Here is a 15,229-nt window from a genome sequence, read left to right on the forward strand (position 1 = left end):
TTTTTAAATTTCGAATTTAAAGAAATAAAATGTAGTACAGAAGTACATTCAAGCGATTGAATATTGGAACTATGTCATAATAAGATACGAGGCTTGTTAAACAAGTATGGTGAGTTCATTAAATTTTACATTTTCGACTTTTTGTAGAATATACCTTATGCTAACAAAGTCGGTGATTTTTCTTACATTTTTCTACAAAAGTTTCCTTGCCAGTCAGCTGTGTGGCAAACCCGAAAAAGATAGATGAAAGGACAAGCAACAAAAACAAAAAAAAAAGTTCATTAACGACTAACAACTATTTCGCTTGCTCGAACTAACAAAAATACAAAACACTCTCTTCCTTTTTGCTATAAATAACAACAATAACTCAAAACAACAACTGAAGAAGGAAAAACCCAAAGAAATTATAAAATGATTTCTTTATTTTTTCTATTCTTTTTTCTCTTTCTCTTCTCTCATTCTCTCTCTATATATATGTATGCTTCTCTTTAATATCTATATATATATATGTGATTTCTTTGCCTCTTCTCCTCTGCGTCTGTTCTACATACAACAATCAAATATACATATATAAAACTACAACTTTCTCGTACAACTTTGTGTTGTGTGTGTCGTAACTGCTGTGATATACATTTCATATCCGTTTCCGTTTCGACTATTATAAAATCGTTTCTTTTCTTCTCGTAAACTTTTTGTGTGTGTGTGTGTGTGTGGACAACGACGACAACTACAAACAACTATGGTATCCTTGTTCTATCAACATACTCTAAAATTTACACTCACACACATTCAAACAACATACATACACTCATCACACTGTGATGTGATCAATGTTTCCTGTACATATGTGTATGTGTGTGTGTCTATGCGTCTGCCTTTGTATCCTCATTTGTCTCTGTATTTCTCTATGTCTTTGTTTTTAATAAAAAAACGACAACAACAACAAAACTACACAAAATGCAAATAATTACAACAACAACATCAACTAACCAATGCAATAAAACAAAAAACAACAATAATATTTATCCACCAAAAAAATCAAACAAAAAACGTTGCAATATTTTTTTCGAATTGTCAACACTGTCTACTTTGTATCTTTGTGTGTGTGTACTCAATTTTGCTTATATCTCACTACTACAAACAAATAAAAAATCAAACAACCAATTACCAATATTGCAATAATAATAGCGTGGCACAATACAACTATACAATTTACAGAGCACAACTATGCCTATCCTCTCGCTGAACTCGCATAATTTACCCACGGGCACGAACAGTTACTCAGCCCTTGGGCTGAGTGGTACCGGTCCCACACCTGGCCTACCACCATTGGGCGCCTCTCTAACACATCCCTCAATCCCGGGACTGGATACAAGCGCTCTACTCGGCACCAGCGGTCTAACCGGATTGGGTACCGGTCTCGCCGGCACATCATCGCTTTATGGCCTCGGCAGTGGTGTTAGTGGGTTGGCACCCGGATTGCAGAACACTTTTGGTCCACCGCCTTCATTTCTCGACGTAGCCTCGTCCGCATCATATCCCTTTACATCGGCTGCCCTGCGCAATGCTACCAAAATGAAAATGTTGGAAGAGATCGATATACCGTTGACACGTTACGGAAATCGTAGTTCGCCTTGCTCACCGATACCACCTAATACCTGGGGCTTGGATGAATTCCAGGACAGTTTGATGCACAGTCGAAGTGGTTTAGCTTTAGCGCCATTGGATTTAGAAAGTAAGTGTATCACTTGAATGTAAATCAAAGTTTAGTTTTAAAACATAATTTTAGTTTCGAAGCAGATCCTTTAGTTTAAGCGCGTAATCGTACTGCTTGCTTCGTTAAACCAATACCCTTACCCCACTTTGTTGTTGTTTCTCATATCGTTTCTTTTAGCTCGCAATCATAATTTGAACAATGGCATCAGTGAACCTCAAGTGGATATGTTAGATATACCAGGCAAAGGACGTTGTTGTGTATTTATAGCACGTTTTCCTTACGATCCACCAGAGTAAGTACCGTACTATATATTTGACCTTCAACTTTTTATAAAAATAATTCCAGAAGAGAAAGCTTTGTAAAACTATAAACCATAAAAAATAAATGTTTTCACTTTAAAGGTAAGGTAGGTTCAGCGGGCCAGAGCCGTCACAAGAATTTATACAATAGGTCAAAAAAAGAGAAAGAGACGCTCAATGTTGTTTTTTTAAACGCAATACATTTTCTTAATATACTGTTTACGCAGCACAGAAAATCACATAGTTACGTCGATATGTGAGTAGGCGAGTAGCAGTGACGTCAGCTTTGGCACCGCGGATCCCAATGAGTGCTTCAACGCAGCCCGAAGAATATGGAGTATTGCTACAACCATCAATTGGCTCTTCGCTCAGTATAGTCATCACTAAAACTCCTTGTACATTAGAACTTTTTACCGGGTTAACCTACTTTATGAGGATTTATTTGACATATATGCAAAGGAAATGACAATTGAAACCCACTGGGTTAACGAAATCCGGTTAAATGTAAACGTACTGTAAGTGCCAAGACCTATTGTTTGGCTTAATAAAGCTCAGTTCAAGCAAGGATCCGCGCCTTTTCTTCCTCCCAATCACACTTATCTCACCAGCCATCAACAGACTTATTTAGATTTTATGAAATGCGTCTCCTTTTGATGTTTTCTCCTGAAAGCAGCTGATTCAATTTGACAGTTTTTCGTAGTTCCACCATTTGCCTCCGGGGGTTCTAATGCTGTATTTTAATGATAGCTATCTTCGGTAGGGGGCAGGTGTGGACGTTAATGTTTAAATAAATGTATATAACATTCCTTTATATGAGGCCTATAAAATTACATGGAAATGTATATCAGAAATGTTCGGGATAGAAGTTTTATATTCGCCAGGAATATCAATTTACAGTCAATAAGGTAGCGAAATAAAGGCGGGGTCTTTATGTGGGGATTATGTCAATCCAGTACCAATATCGAAATATTGCTTCAAATATGTTTTCAATCCCCAAGAACCCGGCATGCCAAATTAAGGCCATCTCGGCGGCTAGAAACACAGCCCGAATAATATGGAGTATTGCTACAACCCTCACGTGGCCCTACGTTCTGTTGCTGTCAACGCAGCTCGATGAATATGGAGTATTGCAACAACCCTCACTTGGCCCTGCGCTCAGTCCAGTCACCACTAAGATCCATGGTCTATTTTTGGCTTTTCTCCTTTCCTCCTCCCAATCGCACTTAACTCACCAGCCATCGACAAACGACTGGTCTCGATTATGTGAAATGCGTCTCCTTTAACAGTTTTTCGGCTGATCAACTATTGTTGATTTCTCCTGAAAGCAGCTGACTCCGTTTTGACAGTTTTCCGTAGTTCAACCATTTGTCACCGGGGGTTCTAATGTTGTATTTTAATAATAGCTATATTCGGTAGGGGGCACGTGTGGCAAAAATGCCTATGTCAAAACTATGCAAATGTGTTTCCACCATCTAAAACCCCGGAACGTCAAATTACAGCCATTTCGGTGGGAAAATGCCGATAAGACCTTCAAAATACCGAATATGTGGAGGCATCTTTATATGGGAATCTCTAGACAAGCAGAGTATGATGATTCTATGATGAGGCATATTTTCGTATCGTAAAAATGGATATATATCCTCAGTAACCCTAAATCTGAGGTTGCAAAATTAAATCGTTTTTGGGTCGTCGTAGAGCACATTGTAAGATCGCAATAAAATACATAAGAAATATTCTTACTTACTTAGCTGGCTTGTGGCAGAACTTTCGTTCCATAAGCCGAGCTTTTGCGTTTTTCGCGTTTGAAAGACCATTTTCGGCGATGTTGTCTTCGACTTGATCTTTCCAACGTGCGTAAGTACCCATGCTTTAGATCCGTATAACAGCACGGGTAGTATCAGCGTCTTGTAGAGTGTGAGTTTGGTCTGGCGGGAGGTGGCCTTGCTTTTCAGTTGTTTGCTCAGACCATTGTAGCATCCGTTGGCCATCACTATCCTTCTCCGAATTCCAAAACCGATGTCATTCGTTTTGTAGAAATATTCCAATTTTCATAAAAAACTAATCTTAACTTATGTGGCACATTTCCATCTCGTTGACCCAAACAGTAATAGATAAGACGCCACTCCATCCATTTTTCGAAAATAACGTTAAATTAGCTATGTTATCGAGAGAAAATTAATGATATTTTATAGACGGAGTTGGATGATATTGATCTGGGTAACACTTACATGCAACGGAATTATTACTCTTTTACGTACAACATAACGTTCGTTCTGAAAAAAACTTAGTTCAGTTCTTTCGTGTATTTAGTTCCGTTTGCTCCAGTCTTTTCTTTATGCTCTGGGAGAGGTGTTCCTACATCGATCTTTTCAAATATCAAACAGATTAATACACCGTGACTTCATCCTTTGGGATTAATTTCGTGAAAAGAATATGAATCTAATACAGATATAATAAGTTAAAATATCTTCTTCTGATTTTTATCTGGGTGACCTCAAAGATAGTTTTTTCAAAGCGTTTCATTTAGAAACCACAAAAACAAGCAGCCACTTTGGGTTTAATTTCGTGAAAAGAATATGAATCTAATACAGATATAATAAGTTAAAATATCCTTGCTTATTTATTGTTTTCATTTTCCTCTGGATAGCGCCATTACAATTTTATGTTATCCCCATTTTTTGGTGTCAAGTTTGGTTATTAGAATGTTAGGGGGCTTCGGCTGCATTTCATTTGGAGGGAAATGTAAGCCTCTCTTTAAAAATATTCGAAAACCCACTTTGAAATCATTTTTCCTCTCTAGGATTTTCACCTGGACCAATTGTATCCTGGTACATTTTCCGCTCTACTGAATTAAACGTCTTCTGTCTTCTAATTTTGCACGTACTGTCATGTATACTTGTTTTGGTCCACCTGAATGAATGTGTACATTAATATTGGAACCAACTGTCTAAATGTTTAAGTAGAGGATTTATTCTTCTTTTGCTCCTCTTTGTGTTGGCTTCGTTAATGATTTGAGTTTTTTATTTCATTTAAGTCGAAGATTGGTCTGTTGTAGTCTGTCCTAGGTGGTGGGGCTGCCATCTGTAGTTGCACAGAAACAACTTTTACTTGTACTTTCTCATTTAGTGTTTGGTCTGTTCCAGTTCTTTTTAATAGTAAATCTAGTAAAAGGGAGTAAAGTCAAAATCACTTTCAATGTACAAAATATTTACAAAAGTTCGCGAACGGAAATCTAGTAAATATTTCAAAATTAGATGAAATTACTTCAAAACGGCAGTGCTCAAAATAGGTCCCATGGGCTGTCAGTGTGTGTCAAATTGCTCACACATTCAATTATAAAAGAGAAACATTTGAAAATAAAAAAATAGTTCCGTTCCAGAACCTAAACAATCTACTCATTTTACATGTTTTGCAACTTTTTACTCGAAAACCGTTCCTCAACCCACAAAACTGATAAAACATTAACACAAATTTAAGAGAGCACAAAACAAAATGGCGTTCTCTTTGTAAACTTTTTACTCGAGAAATTTGGCTGAGGAAAAATGGTAAACAGGAATGCCTACTTCTGATTGGCTGTTATGTTGATTTTGAAGTATTGCCATCTAATTTTGGCATATTTACTATATTTGCGTTCCCAAATTTTTTTTTCAAATTATTTTGTACTCTGGGAGCAATTTTGAAATGTTTCCCTTTTACTAGATTTACTATTAAAAAAGTACTGGAACAGACCAAATATTTTCAAAATTGTCATTCATTCCTTTTTGTTTTCATACACTAATCGAAAAACTTTGGATATTTTTGGGGAACATTAGATCGAAAAAAATCGAAATATGTGACCAATTCTATGTCGGGAGGGCAAAACATAAACAAATATATCTTTATATGGGAAAATATATCATCACTCGGCCAAATTTTTCGATAAAGAGAAAGCCATTCTGCATTTTTAAAATACTCGGAATTGAAATCCATTTGCTTTATTAATAATTTAATAATTTTCCTTGAAATAAATTTTAGGGACGCCGAAGGTGAACTATCATTATGTGCTGGCGATTATCTGTTAGTTTGGACCAGTGGTGAGCCTCAAGGTGGTTACCTTGATGCTGAATTGTTGGATGGTAGACGAGGCCTGGTGCCTGCCTCATTTGTACAGCGGTTAATAGGTAAATTTCAAAAAAAAAAAAAAAATACTTCCCAAAAATTATGAACTACTTACCGATTTACTAATTTCTTTTTTAATATTCCATGAACAGGCGATGATCTCTTGGAATTCCATCAAGCTGTGCTGTCCACCTTACGCGATGCCGAAGATGGTTCGATGCAATGTGATTCAACGTCATTGCCCTCATTGCCACCACACAATCCATTGCTCACCCACACACAAGAGGATTTGGCTAGATTAAGTGAATCGCATACAGATTTGGAACATGATCAGGATGACATTAGTGATAATGGTAAGGCTTCCATGAAAAAATAGATAAAATAAACAGGGTGTGTATAATAATTTGATGTTTTTTATGTAACACATTCTACAACAATGACTTTTGATTTTTTTTTGTGTTGACAATTGTTGTTTTGCAAGTAAGAATATATTTTTTTCAAACTTCTTTTTTCTAAGAAAATAAGGCTAGCTTTCCCCACTTATAGGCTTGATTTTCAGACTACCTCACTTGCAGATATATACTAAGTTCTAATATATATTTTCTTACTTTTTTAATTTAGTACCAGCACCAAAACATTTAACATTGGAAAGGCAACTGAACAAAAGTGTACTGATCGGTTGGTCTCCTCCGGAACCATGTGGCTACAATCTCATTGATAGTTATCATGTCTATGTGGATGGTGTACTTAAAGTCACGGTAAAAGCTAATGAACGCACACGTGCTCTTATAGAGGGCGTGGATTCAAATCGGGTAAGTTGAAACACAAAACGCCTTCATCAACAACTAATCATCAACATTGTTGCCATATCAAACAGCCTCATCGCATTAGTGTTCGCAGTGTCACCCAGAATCGCCAACAATCACGTGATGCCGCCTGTACAATGATCATTGGTCGTGATACCTCACATTTGGGTCCATCATCAGTTCGTGCTACACACATAACGTGTTCATCGGCTGTCATCACATGGCTGCCAGCCAATTCCAATCATCAGCATGTCGTCTGTGTAAATAATGTGGAAGTGCGAACTGTTAAGCCGGGTGTCTATCGTCATACCATAACGGGTTTGGCTCCCAGCACCCAATATCGTGTAACGGTAAGGGCAAAACATTTAAGGGCACCCGGTGGTTCACAGCCCGGACAGGGACGTCCACAGGAGGAAGCTCCCGGAGCGTATGCTGATTTCCGTACATTAACCAAGGGGTTACCAGATCCACCACAGGTAAGTGAAAATTTAAATTAAAAAAAATAGAGATTCGTTTAAATTTCGATACTGTGTAAATCCCACATGCAATTTCCGTAAGCAACTCTGCCGAGTTCTTAGGAGAGAAAGGTATGAAAAGTGGCAAGGGGGAAGAAATTCAAGAGAGAATCGTAAAGAGCAGCAGCAGAGTTGCTTAAAAAAGTTGCGTGTGTAAACCCCGAGATATAGTTCCCACATATAATTGCATCAGAGTTTATGTCACACTAAAACCCTATAATTGTCCGATCGTCCAGAAATGTCATTCCATTTAGAACTCTTCTACACTTTTAGTAGGAATTCTCAACCGTTTTTATTTTATTTTCGTACCATTTCTTCTATGTTCTTACTGCCGTTCCCGTAGAATTTTCGTCCGGTCATTCCTCACCGTTATTTATTAATTGTGTTTCCACCTTTTCTTTTCAGGAAATTCAACTTGAGGCTGGTCCTCAAGATGGTACCATTCTAGTGACATGGCAGCCAGTTAATAGGCCCACATCATCGGGGCCTGTAACCGGCTATTCTGTGTACGCTGATGGTAAAAAGGTAACCGATATCAATTCACCCACGGGTGATCATGCACTCATAGACATTGGTAAATTGGGTACATTCAATCCAAGAGCCGTGACTATACGAACGAAATCGCGTGACTCACAATCGGCTGATAGTGCACCCATACTAATACCAAGTGAGTTAAAAAAATTCTTCGGCCGGTTGGCATATTTGGACCCGTTATTAATAAAAAATTTTTAATTTCCTTTATTTAGATTCTGTACGAAATGCCGTGGGTAGAAGGGGACCAAATCAAATGGGCATGGGTATGGGTCCACAATTACCCCAAGGGCCACACGGTCAAATGGGTATGCAACAGCAAATGATGGGCCAGGATCCGAATCAATATGATCCAAATCAAATGCATCCACAACAGCAACAGCAGCAGGGAATGCAACAACCGGGCCAACAACAGCAAGGACAACCAGGTCAAGCGGTAAGTGTTGTCGATGACCGACAAAATAATAAACATTATTGGCATCTGTTACATATATATTTCCAAACGAAACCAAAAAAAAAAAAACAACAACTTTGTATTTTCCCCCCAAAACAAGGGAAAATACACAACATTTCCATTTCAATTCCCTACAAAGTCTAACTCTTATACTTACTTATACAATTATACTATTACCATTATATTCTGTGTTGTCAACGTTTTAACCACTACAACTACATACATCCAACTGTAAAATATTTCTACTTACTAACCTTAAAAAACTACTATTTTTAAAAAAACTTAAAAAAAAAACTTTACAAATTTCCACTAAAACAACAAAAACTTCCCCCAATGTTTACAGAATTGTTGTCCATGTCTCTTTTTTTCCTGTTTGTTTTCAAGCACAAGTTGGCAACTCTGTATTACATACATATATATATACAGCTTTTCACTACACTGTACAAAATTACATTAAACATTTTTCATACAGAAAAATCTAAACTTTTTCCCTTTCAAACAAAATTCTAGACAATTTTTCTTGATAACAAAAAAATATTTACACAACACCACCTCAATTACAACACTTCTTCTTCTTCTACACAAAACTTAATTGAGTTTTTATTTGCCTGCACTTTCTTCTACGTCTTAAGTGTGATAAAGAAAAAAAACTTTCATTTCATTTGCATAAATTCATATTTCGTATTTTTGGTTTCTTCTCACTTCAAAAAAATAAAATGTTCCTTTTTGTGGAATTCTACTAATTTGCAAGACCACTTTTCTATAAACTTAAATAACTCTAATACTAACATTAAACGAATGATAATTAAAGAAAATTGTATTGGTAAAAATTGCGCTTTATATAATTTTTTTAAAATATCACGTACATAGCCATAATGTTCGATATATTAGGTAAATTTTACTAAAGAGATGGAGAAGAGAAGCCATGCATATTTGTATTATATTACAAAGATTCTGGTTCGAGAAGCAGCGTTCGAATAAAATAGTTCGTAATTGGTTTAATCCAGAGACCTTGTTTTTAACTGTCCTCCACCATAAGGTGAAGTATATATTAAATTTGGTATTCCGTTTGCAACACTTCGAAAGATTTGTCCTAGAGCCCATTGTTGATCAGAATAAAATTGTCGATGCTGATTTAGCCATGAAAAATAAAAATATAGCTTTGCAGTTTTGCACTATCATTGGTCCCGTCCAATTTTCGATATTTTTTGGGTTTTAGCCACATTTTCCAATCGAAAAGTCTCTGACATGGCATTTCGGGGCTTTGGAGGCTGCGCAAAAAATGATCAATGCAGGTCCATTTTTAGACATAGCCCTCATATAGAGGTGCCGCCATATATTCTGTAGTATTCTGTATATATTCTGTAGTTTGAGGGAACCGCATTTTTTAATGATAAAGGCATTTAATTTGACATTTCGATGTTTTGGAGGTTGGCCCAGAAAAAGATCTTTATAGGCCCATGTTTTGACATAGCCCCCATATGATGTTCCAGATCATTTTCAATCGAACATATTCGAATTTTACATTTCAGGGGGTTGACCTCCAATATCATGTCATACATTTGCGCAGAAAATAATCATTATAGGTCAATTTTTGAAAGGTATCGACTTATTAATTAAAATTTTGAACGTAAAAGGTACAGGGTATAATAAGTTCTTCCTGGCCCACTAAACTTCGTGTTTTTAGTTGTTTTTTAATTAATTTTACCATCAGAGGCATTGGTGCCTTATTATTTCTTGATAGTCTATTATCTGCTACTCGATTACCTTACTTTTGTTGCTGGGTGTTTCATCGTCGCTGCATGTTGTTGCTTCAAATAGTAGACAGCGTAGAGCACGTAGTGTACCTTACCCATAGTCTTTGCCAGACTTGCCATTGATTACCTTACCACAAGAAGAGTCTCTTCTTTGTTCTCTTCTCTTTGAAGGACTTCCAATTTCTTAATTTGCTTTGGTCTGCAAATTCTTCGAGCTAACCTTCTGTCCTGAACTCACCCCAATTTCTTAGGAAGACAGTTGCCTTTTATAGTTGAGGAATGCCCTTTTTCGATATAAGTTTGAGGCAGCTAATTACCAGTTGTTGTTGCCATCTTTTTCATTCTTACGTTCCGTATAGCCCATTTGGGATTCAAAGTATTTTGCGGAAGATTCTGGATACAGCAGCTTTGTCGACCTCAGTCGGTGTATTTTTATGGCAGTCTCCTTCAACTTTGAGTTGGTTCAGTTTTATCTTTATATCATCCGACTGGAAGCTTTTTTGCGGGCTTGGCGTTCGTGTACTCTTTAGGAGACCTAATCGTCTTCGCCGCGTCCGCAGTCAGTCACAAATCGATTACACGTATTTGGACGTGATCACCTCCTTGGATTAGAAGCGGAGCTTATCTAAAATTCCTAACTTTCTATGGGCCAGACACCTGTTTGTAATACCACACCGAACCGAAGCTCTATCCGCGATTTGGGTATAAACCACTTCCAGCATGACACTCAGCGTATGATACTTCCAGCATGATACACTCGTTGAAAGGGGGGAAAAAGAGTGACCACCAACATCTTACGACATTGGCTCTACAATTCTGCTAGTTCAGGAATGGTCCCCCACAGATTAGCCTCTGCACCTTTTCGTAGCCAAAACTACTACCATTTGAACTAATAGCAGTCAAAACAAACACCAGAATACCTTCACGAGCATTCCGACCTACACAACACATCCACACAGGACAGTGGCCGTAACCACTCGGGTATCCGGCCTGACGAATCACACACTCAGGACAGTGACCGTAATCACTCAGATATCCGGCCCGTCGGATCACTCACTCAGGACAGTGACCAGACAGTCTCATGAGTATCCAGTCCGTCGGACCAAACCCCGGAAACCAACAATCAAGGGCCGTAACCAAACGCAACCATACGGGGAAACGCTAAGCAACTCATAAACAGGACCATATACAAGAAGACGAATAGCTATGAGAATCACCTCCGCTAATTCTAGTCCTCCTCCTCCTGGTAAACACCTCCCTTGCATACGCACCACGTGCCCTTGTGAATACTAATTTTGGACAATTCTCTAACGACATCATAATACTTGCACTGAGCCAGTGCGTGCATGGTATCCTTAGGTCACCCACCACAACCTTATCCTTCTGGGCTCTTGCTCCTCCGCTTCATCCTGGATCCACATTCCGCCTCTGTGCCACAGATAGCGGCTTCTTTTTTGTCGCGGGCGTATCAATGTCCAAACTCCCTCGTATCTGCCTCTTGCTTCCTCTGGCATTTTGATCTAACTCTCTCCCGCTGTTCTTGGAAGATTGGGTCGAAATATTTTTTTCACATTTGTTCTTAAACTCAGATCCATATTCGTTCGTTAGTTGCATGTCTGTAGTGATTGAAATGCATGGCATCCTCAGGTCACTCACCACAACCTTACCCTTCAGGGCACTTGCTTCTCCGTTTCATTCTGACCACATTCCGCCTCTGTGCCCCAGATAGCGGCTTCTTTTTTGTCGTGAGCATATCTATGTCCATACTCCCTTTAATGTGCCTCTTGCCTCCTCTCGCATTCTCGGAAGATTGGGTCGAAATAGTTTTTCCCCATTTGTTCATAAACTCAGATCCATATTCGTCCGTTACTATAGATGCCAAGACACTCACAACTGTAGAAGATGCTTGTTCACGATGGGGAGTAACTTGTGGGCAGATCAACGACACCCAACGATACTGAGGAATTTAGGTCATGCACCGTCACTTTATTTTTCTTTGTACCTTTCCTGTTTGTTTTTTGTTTAAGGGGAACACCCTCGTTGACCGATTTGACCCTCCTTGTTACATTTGATCAAATTAGCCCATTAACTTCGGAATAAACTGTTTTTAAATATTATTATGGTCATCAACCTTCCGCCTATCCGCCATCTGGAGACGCGAATTGTATTGTCATAATGTCAACTCCTTCGTTGTTGTTGTTAAGATTTTAATACGCTCTTGGAGGAAAAACTCTCCACAGATCAAATTTGGGTCCTTCGAAAAGATAGTCTTCCCGCATCAGTGGTAAGAAGCTCAGTGAAACAATTTTATACCGAATATTAAAAAATCTCATTAAAATATATGAACAAATAATAACAACCTTGAACAAAGACCTAAACTATTCTAAAATAATTTCCCTTCAATAATTGAACAGTTTTTGGTTAAACAATTTGAAAACATGGTCCGGAAGGATCACAGAGGCGACAGGTTGGCTGTTCTCAGGCCATTTCCTATTGGATTCTTTGTCTTAATGCTAGCAACGATTCTCATTGTTTTGAAATTGTTCTGACTGTACAAGTTTTTGTATGGGATTCTAAAATTTGTCCATTAATCCGTGTCGATGTCTGTACAGGCGCCGATGTCAGTTTTTACCATGGCAGAGATCTATAAAACTAAAAATCGATTCAATTTGTGAAGGCATACCGATTTGGTTACAAAAAATATATATTTTTCCATAAAAAAAAACATCGGAAATATTAGAACATCTTCAAAAAAGTCATAAAAAATTTCGAGTTTTTGACATCCAGAAGCGTAGCTTGCGGGAATGGGAAAAGTTTTGGATTTTCATATGTATAATTAATTTGAATAAATAAGCACCAATACAATTCTCTTTAATTTATCCAACCACATTCTCTCTTGTTCACATTTCCCACCTATAACTATTCTTAAAACCAATTCTAACACGAATTTTTAAATAAATACAAAATAAAAAAATACAAACACCTACTTACACCACAGATTTTCTTATAAAACAAATTTGTTTCAACTAAGTTAAAGAAGATTACTTATTCAAAAATAATTTTGTTTTAAGTAAAGAAAAGAGGAAAATCACTAAATCCTTTAAAGATAAATTAAGAGATTTTGTTATCAAATATTATTAGATCAGATTAATTTCAATTGCGTTTATAAATCCTAAGATGTATGTAAGTTTGAATAAATCGTTTGTCCTCCCTTTACCCCAAATGACCCGATTTTGAGCCAATGTTTTTTTTTTCAAAATCATTCAAAATTGCTTGCCGTTCAATTTTTTCCTCCTTTTTCTACTAACTGAGTTAATGAAGAACGATTCCCTTTTCTTTGTCGAAAAAGGGATGGTTTCTTGTGGCATGATTTATAATTGAAAGATCTGTTAAAACGATTACTATAGCTGGAAAGCAATCTGCATATGTTTTTTGTTACAAATAAAAAAAACGATTATTTATCCTAAACAAATAAGAGAGTTGTTTTTCCCCTACTACCATTTCATAAAAATATTTTATTTAAAAGTTGCCAAAAAATAACATTTAAATTTAATACATCATGACATTTTGTATATTTTGTAAATGGTTGAAATTAAAACATAAATTCCTACTACCCCCTCAACTCCTCAACAAACAAACAAAAAAAAAACCAAACCAAAAACCAAAAAACAAACAAACCAATTCATCTGTGTACAAAATGCAGGCCGACGGAAGTTCTGGTTTATTAGGAGGCATACTCGGCGGCCTCTTTTCCAAACAAACACCTCAGACTCAAGCGACTCAAAATGTTAACGTAAGTCTTAACTCATTCATCACATTTCAAACGAAACTTTTTGCTCTTACCACTTTTTTTTGTATTATATTATATATAAAGACATATATAATTAAAAATAACAAAATTACTTTATATAAAATATTCCATCAAACAATGCAAATTGTTTGGTATTATTTTTATTGTTTGTAATTTAGTAACAACAAAAATATGTTTTTTTATCTTCTTATAAATAATAATATGCTTGATAAAATATTTTATATACTTAGAATTGATTTAGTGCCACATACAATATATATAAAATATATTTTATATTAAATTATATATATATTTTAAAAAATAGTTTAGTTTGTAGGTTAGTTCAATATTTTATATAAAGAAATATATAGGATTTTTATTTATTTGCCCTAACAGTGCTAATCACAATAATAAATGAGTATGGGACCATATTGTTTCGGTTATTAAATTAGGGCCTACTACAAAAAGGCTATCACAAGGCGTGGATTAAAAAAATATATATTTTTTACAGCCTATCACAAGGCGTGGATTAAAACAAATTTACAGCCTATCACAAGGCGTGGCCTTTTTAAAAAATATTTTTACACGCCTTGTGGAATTTTTTTAAAATATTTTTAAAGCCTAACACAAGGCATGGATTTTGTAATAAATACTTTTTTTAGGGCTTATCACAAGGGGTGGATTTTTTTAAAATATTTTTACAGCCTATCACAAGGCGTGGATTTTTTAATAAATATTTTTTACAGTCTATCACAAGGCGTGGATTTTTTAATAAATATTTTTTACAGTCTATCACAAGGCGTGGATTTTTTAATAAATATTTTTTTAGGGTGTGATTTATTTTTAATATTTTTATAGCCTCAGTAGTGTTGGCGGGTTATTTGGGATACCATTTGTATTTTGTTTTTGCAAAATAGTCAGGCTTAATCCCAGTTTGTTGTTTTTATAAAAAACAACTATTTATTAGTGGTTAATGTATGGCATTGTCCGCCGAGGGGTAAGGCAGGGAAGACTATAGTTTCGGATCTCGCCACTGATCCTCATCAGTTCCCTTAGTTTTTTTGTTGGGATATTCTCCCCAGAAGCTATTAATAGCTTCTTTACAAAAAACCTTTCAAACCCAAATGTCTCTTGTGACAATTCGAAGTTCTTACGTTACCAGCGATACGACCCCAATGAGAAGTTCGTTTCGTTGGCGCCTGACTTCGTGGTCAACAAGGCATTTACAGACAACTACAATACATTTCCCACTGCTATGTGTC

At 36.5% G+C, this 15,229-nt stretch overlaps 1 protein-coding gene across 1 annotated transcript in view; it reads left to right on the forward strand.

Annotated features, from left to right (window-relative positions):
* Nucleotides 1–1,188: 1,188 nt before the first annotated feature.
* LOC133327602 (RIMS-binding protein 2) overlaps nucleotides 1,189–15,229 on the forward strand; it is a gene marked incomplete at its 5' end in the record, with an annotated part of 30,022 nt that continues 15,981 nt past the window's right edge. Inside the window, 9 exons of the mRNA XM_061536123.1 lie at nucleotides 1,189–1,735; nucleotides 1,895–2,009; nucleotides 6,031–6,176; nucleotides 6,267–6,467; nucleotides 6,736–6,926; nucleotides 6,992–7,396; nucleotides 7,841–8,102; nucleotides 8,182–8,402; nucleotides 13,881–13,970. Of these exons, the coding sequence (XP_061392107.1) occupies nucleotides 1,189–1,735; nucleotides 1,895–2,009; nucleotides 6,031–6,176; nucleotides 6,267–6,467; nucleotides 6,736–6,926; nucleotides 6,992–7,396; nucleotides 7,841–8,102; nucleotides 8,182–8,402; nucleotides 13,881–13,970 (2,178 nt within the window). The remainder of the gene's footprint in view (nucleotides 1,736–1,894; nucleotides 2,010–6,030; nucleotides 6,177–6,266; nucleotides 6,468–6,735; nucleotides 6,927–6,991; nucleotides 7,397–7,840; nucleotides 8,103–8,181; nucleotides 8,403–13,880; nucleotides 13,971–15,229) is intronic.

Source organism: Musca vetustissima, unplaced genomic scaffold, assembly GCF_032173495.1.
Source record: "Musca vetustissima isolate MV318-11 ecotype Yass unplaced genomic scaffold, APGP_CSIRO_Mvet_v1 utg20163, whole genome shotgun sequence".
NCBI classification, from domain to species: domain Eukaryota; kingdom Metazoa; phylum Arthropoda; class Insecta; order Diptera; family Muscidae; genus Musca; species Musca vetustissima.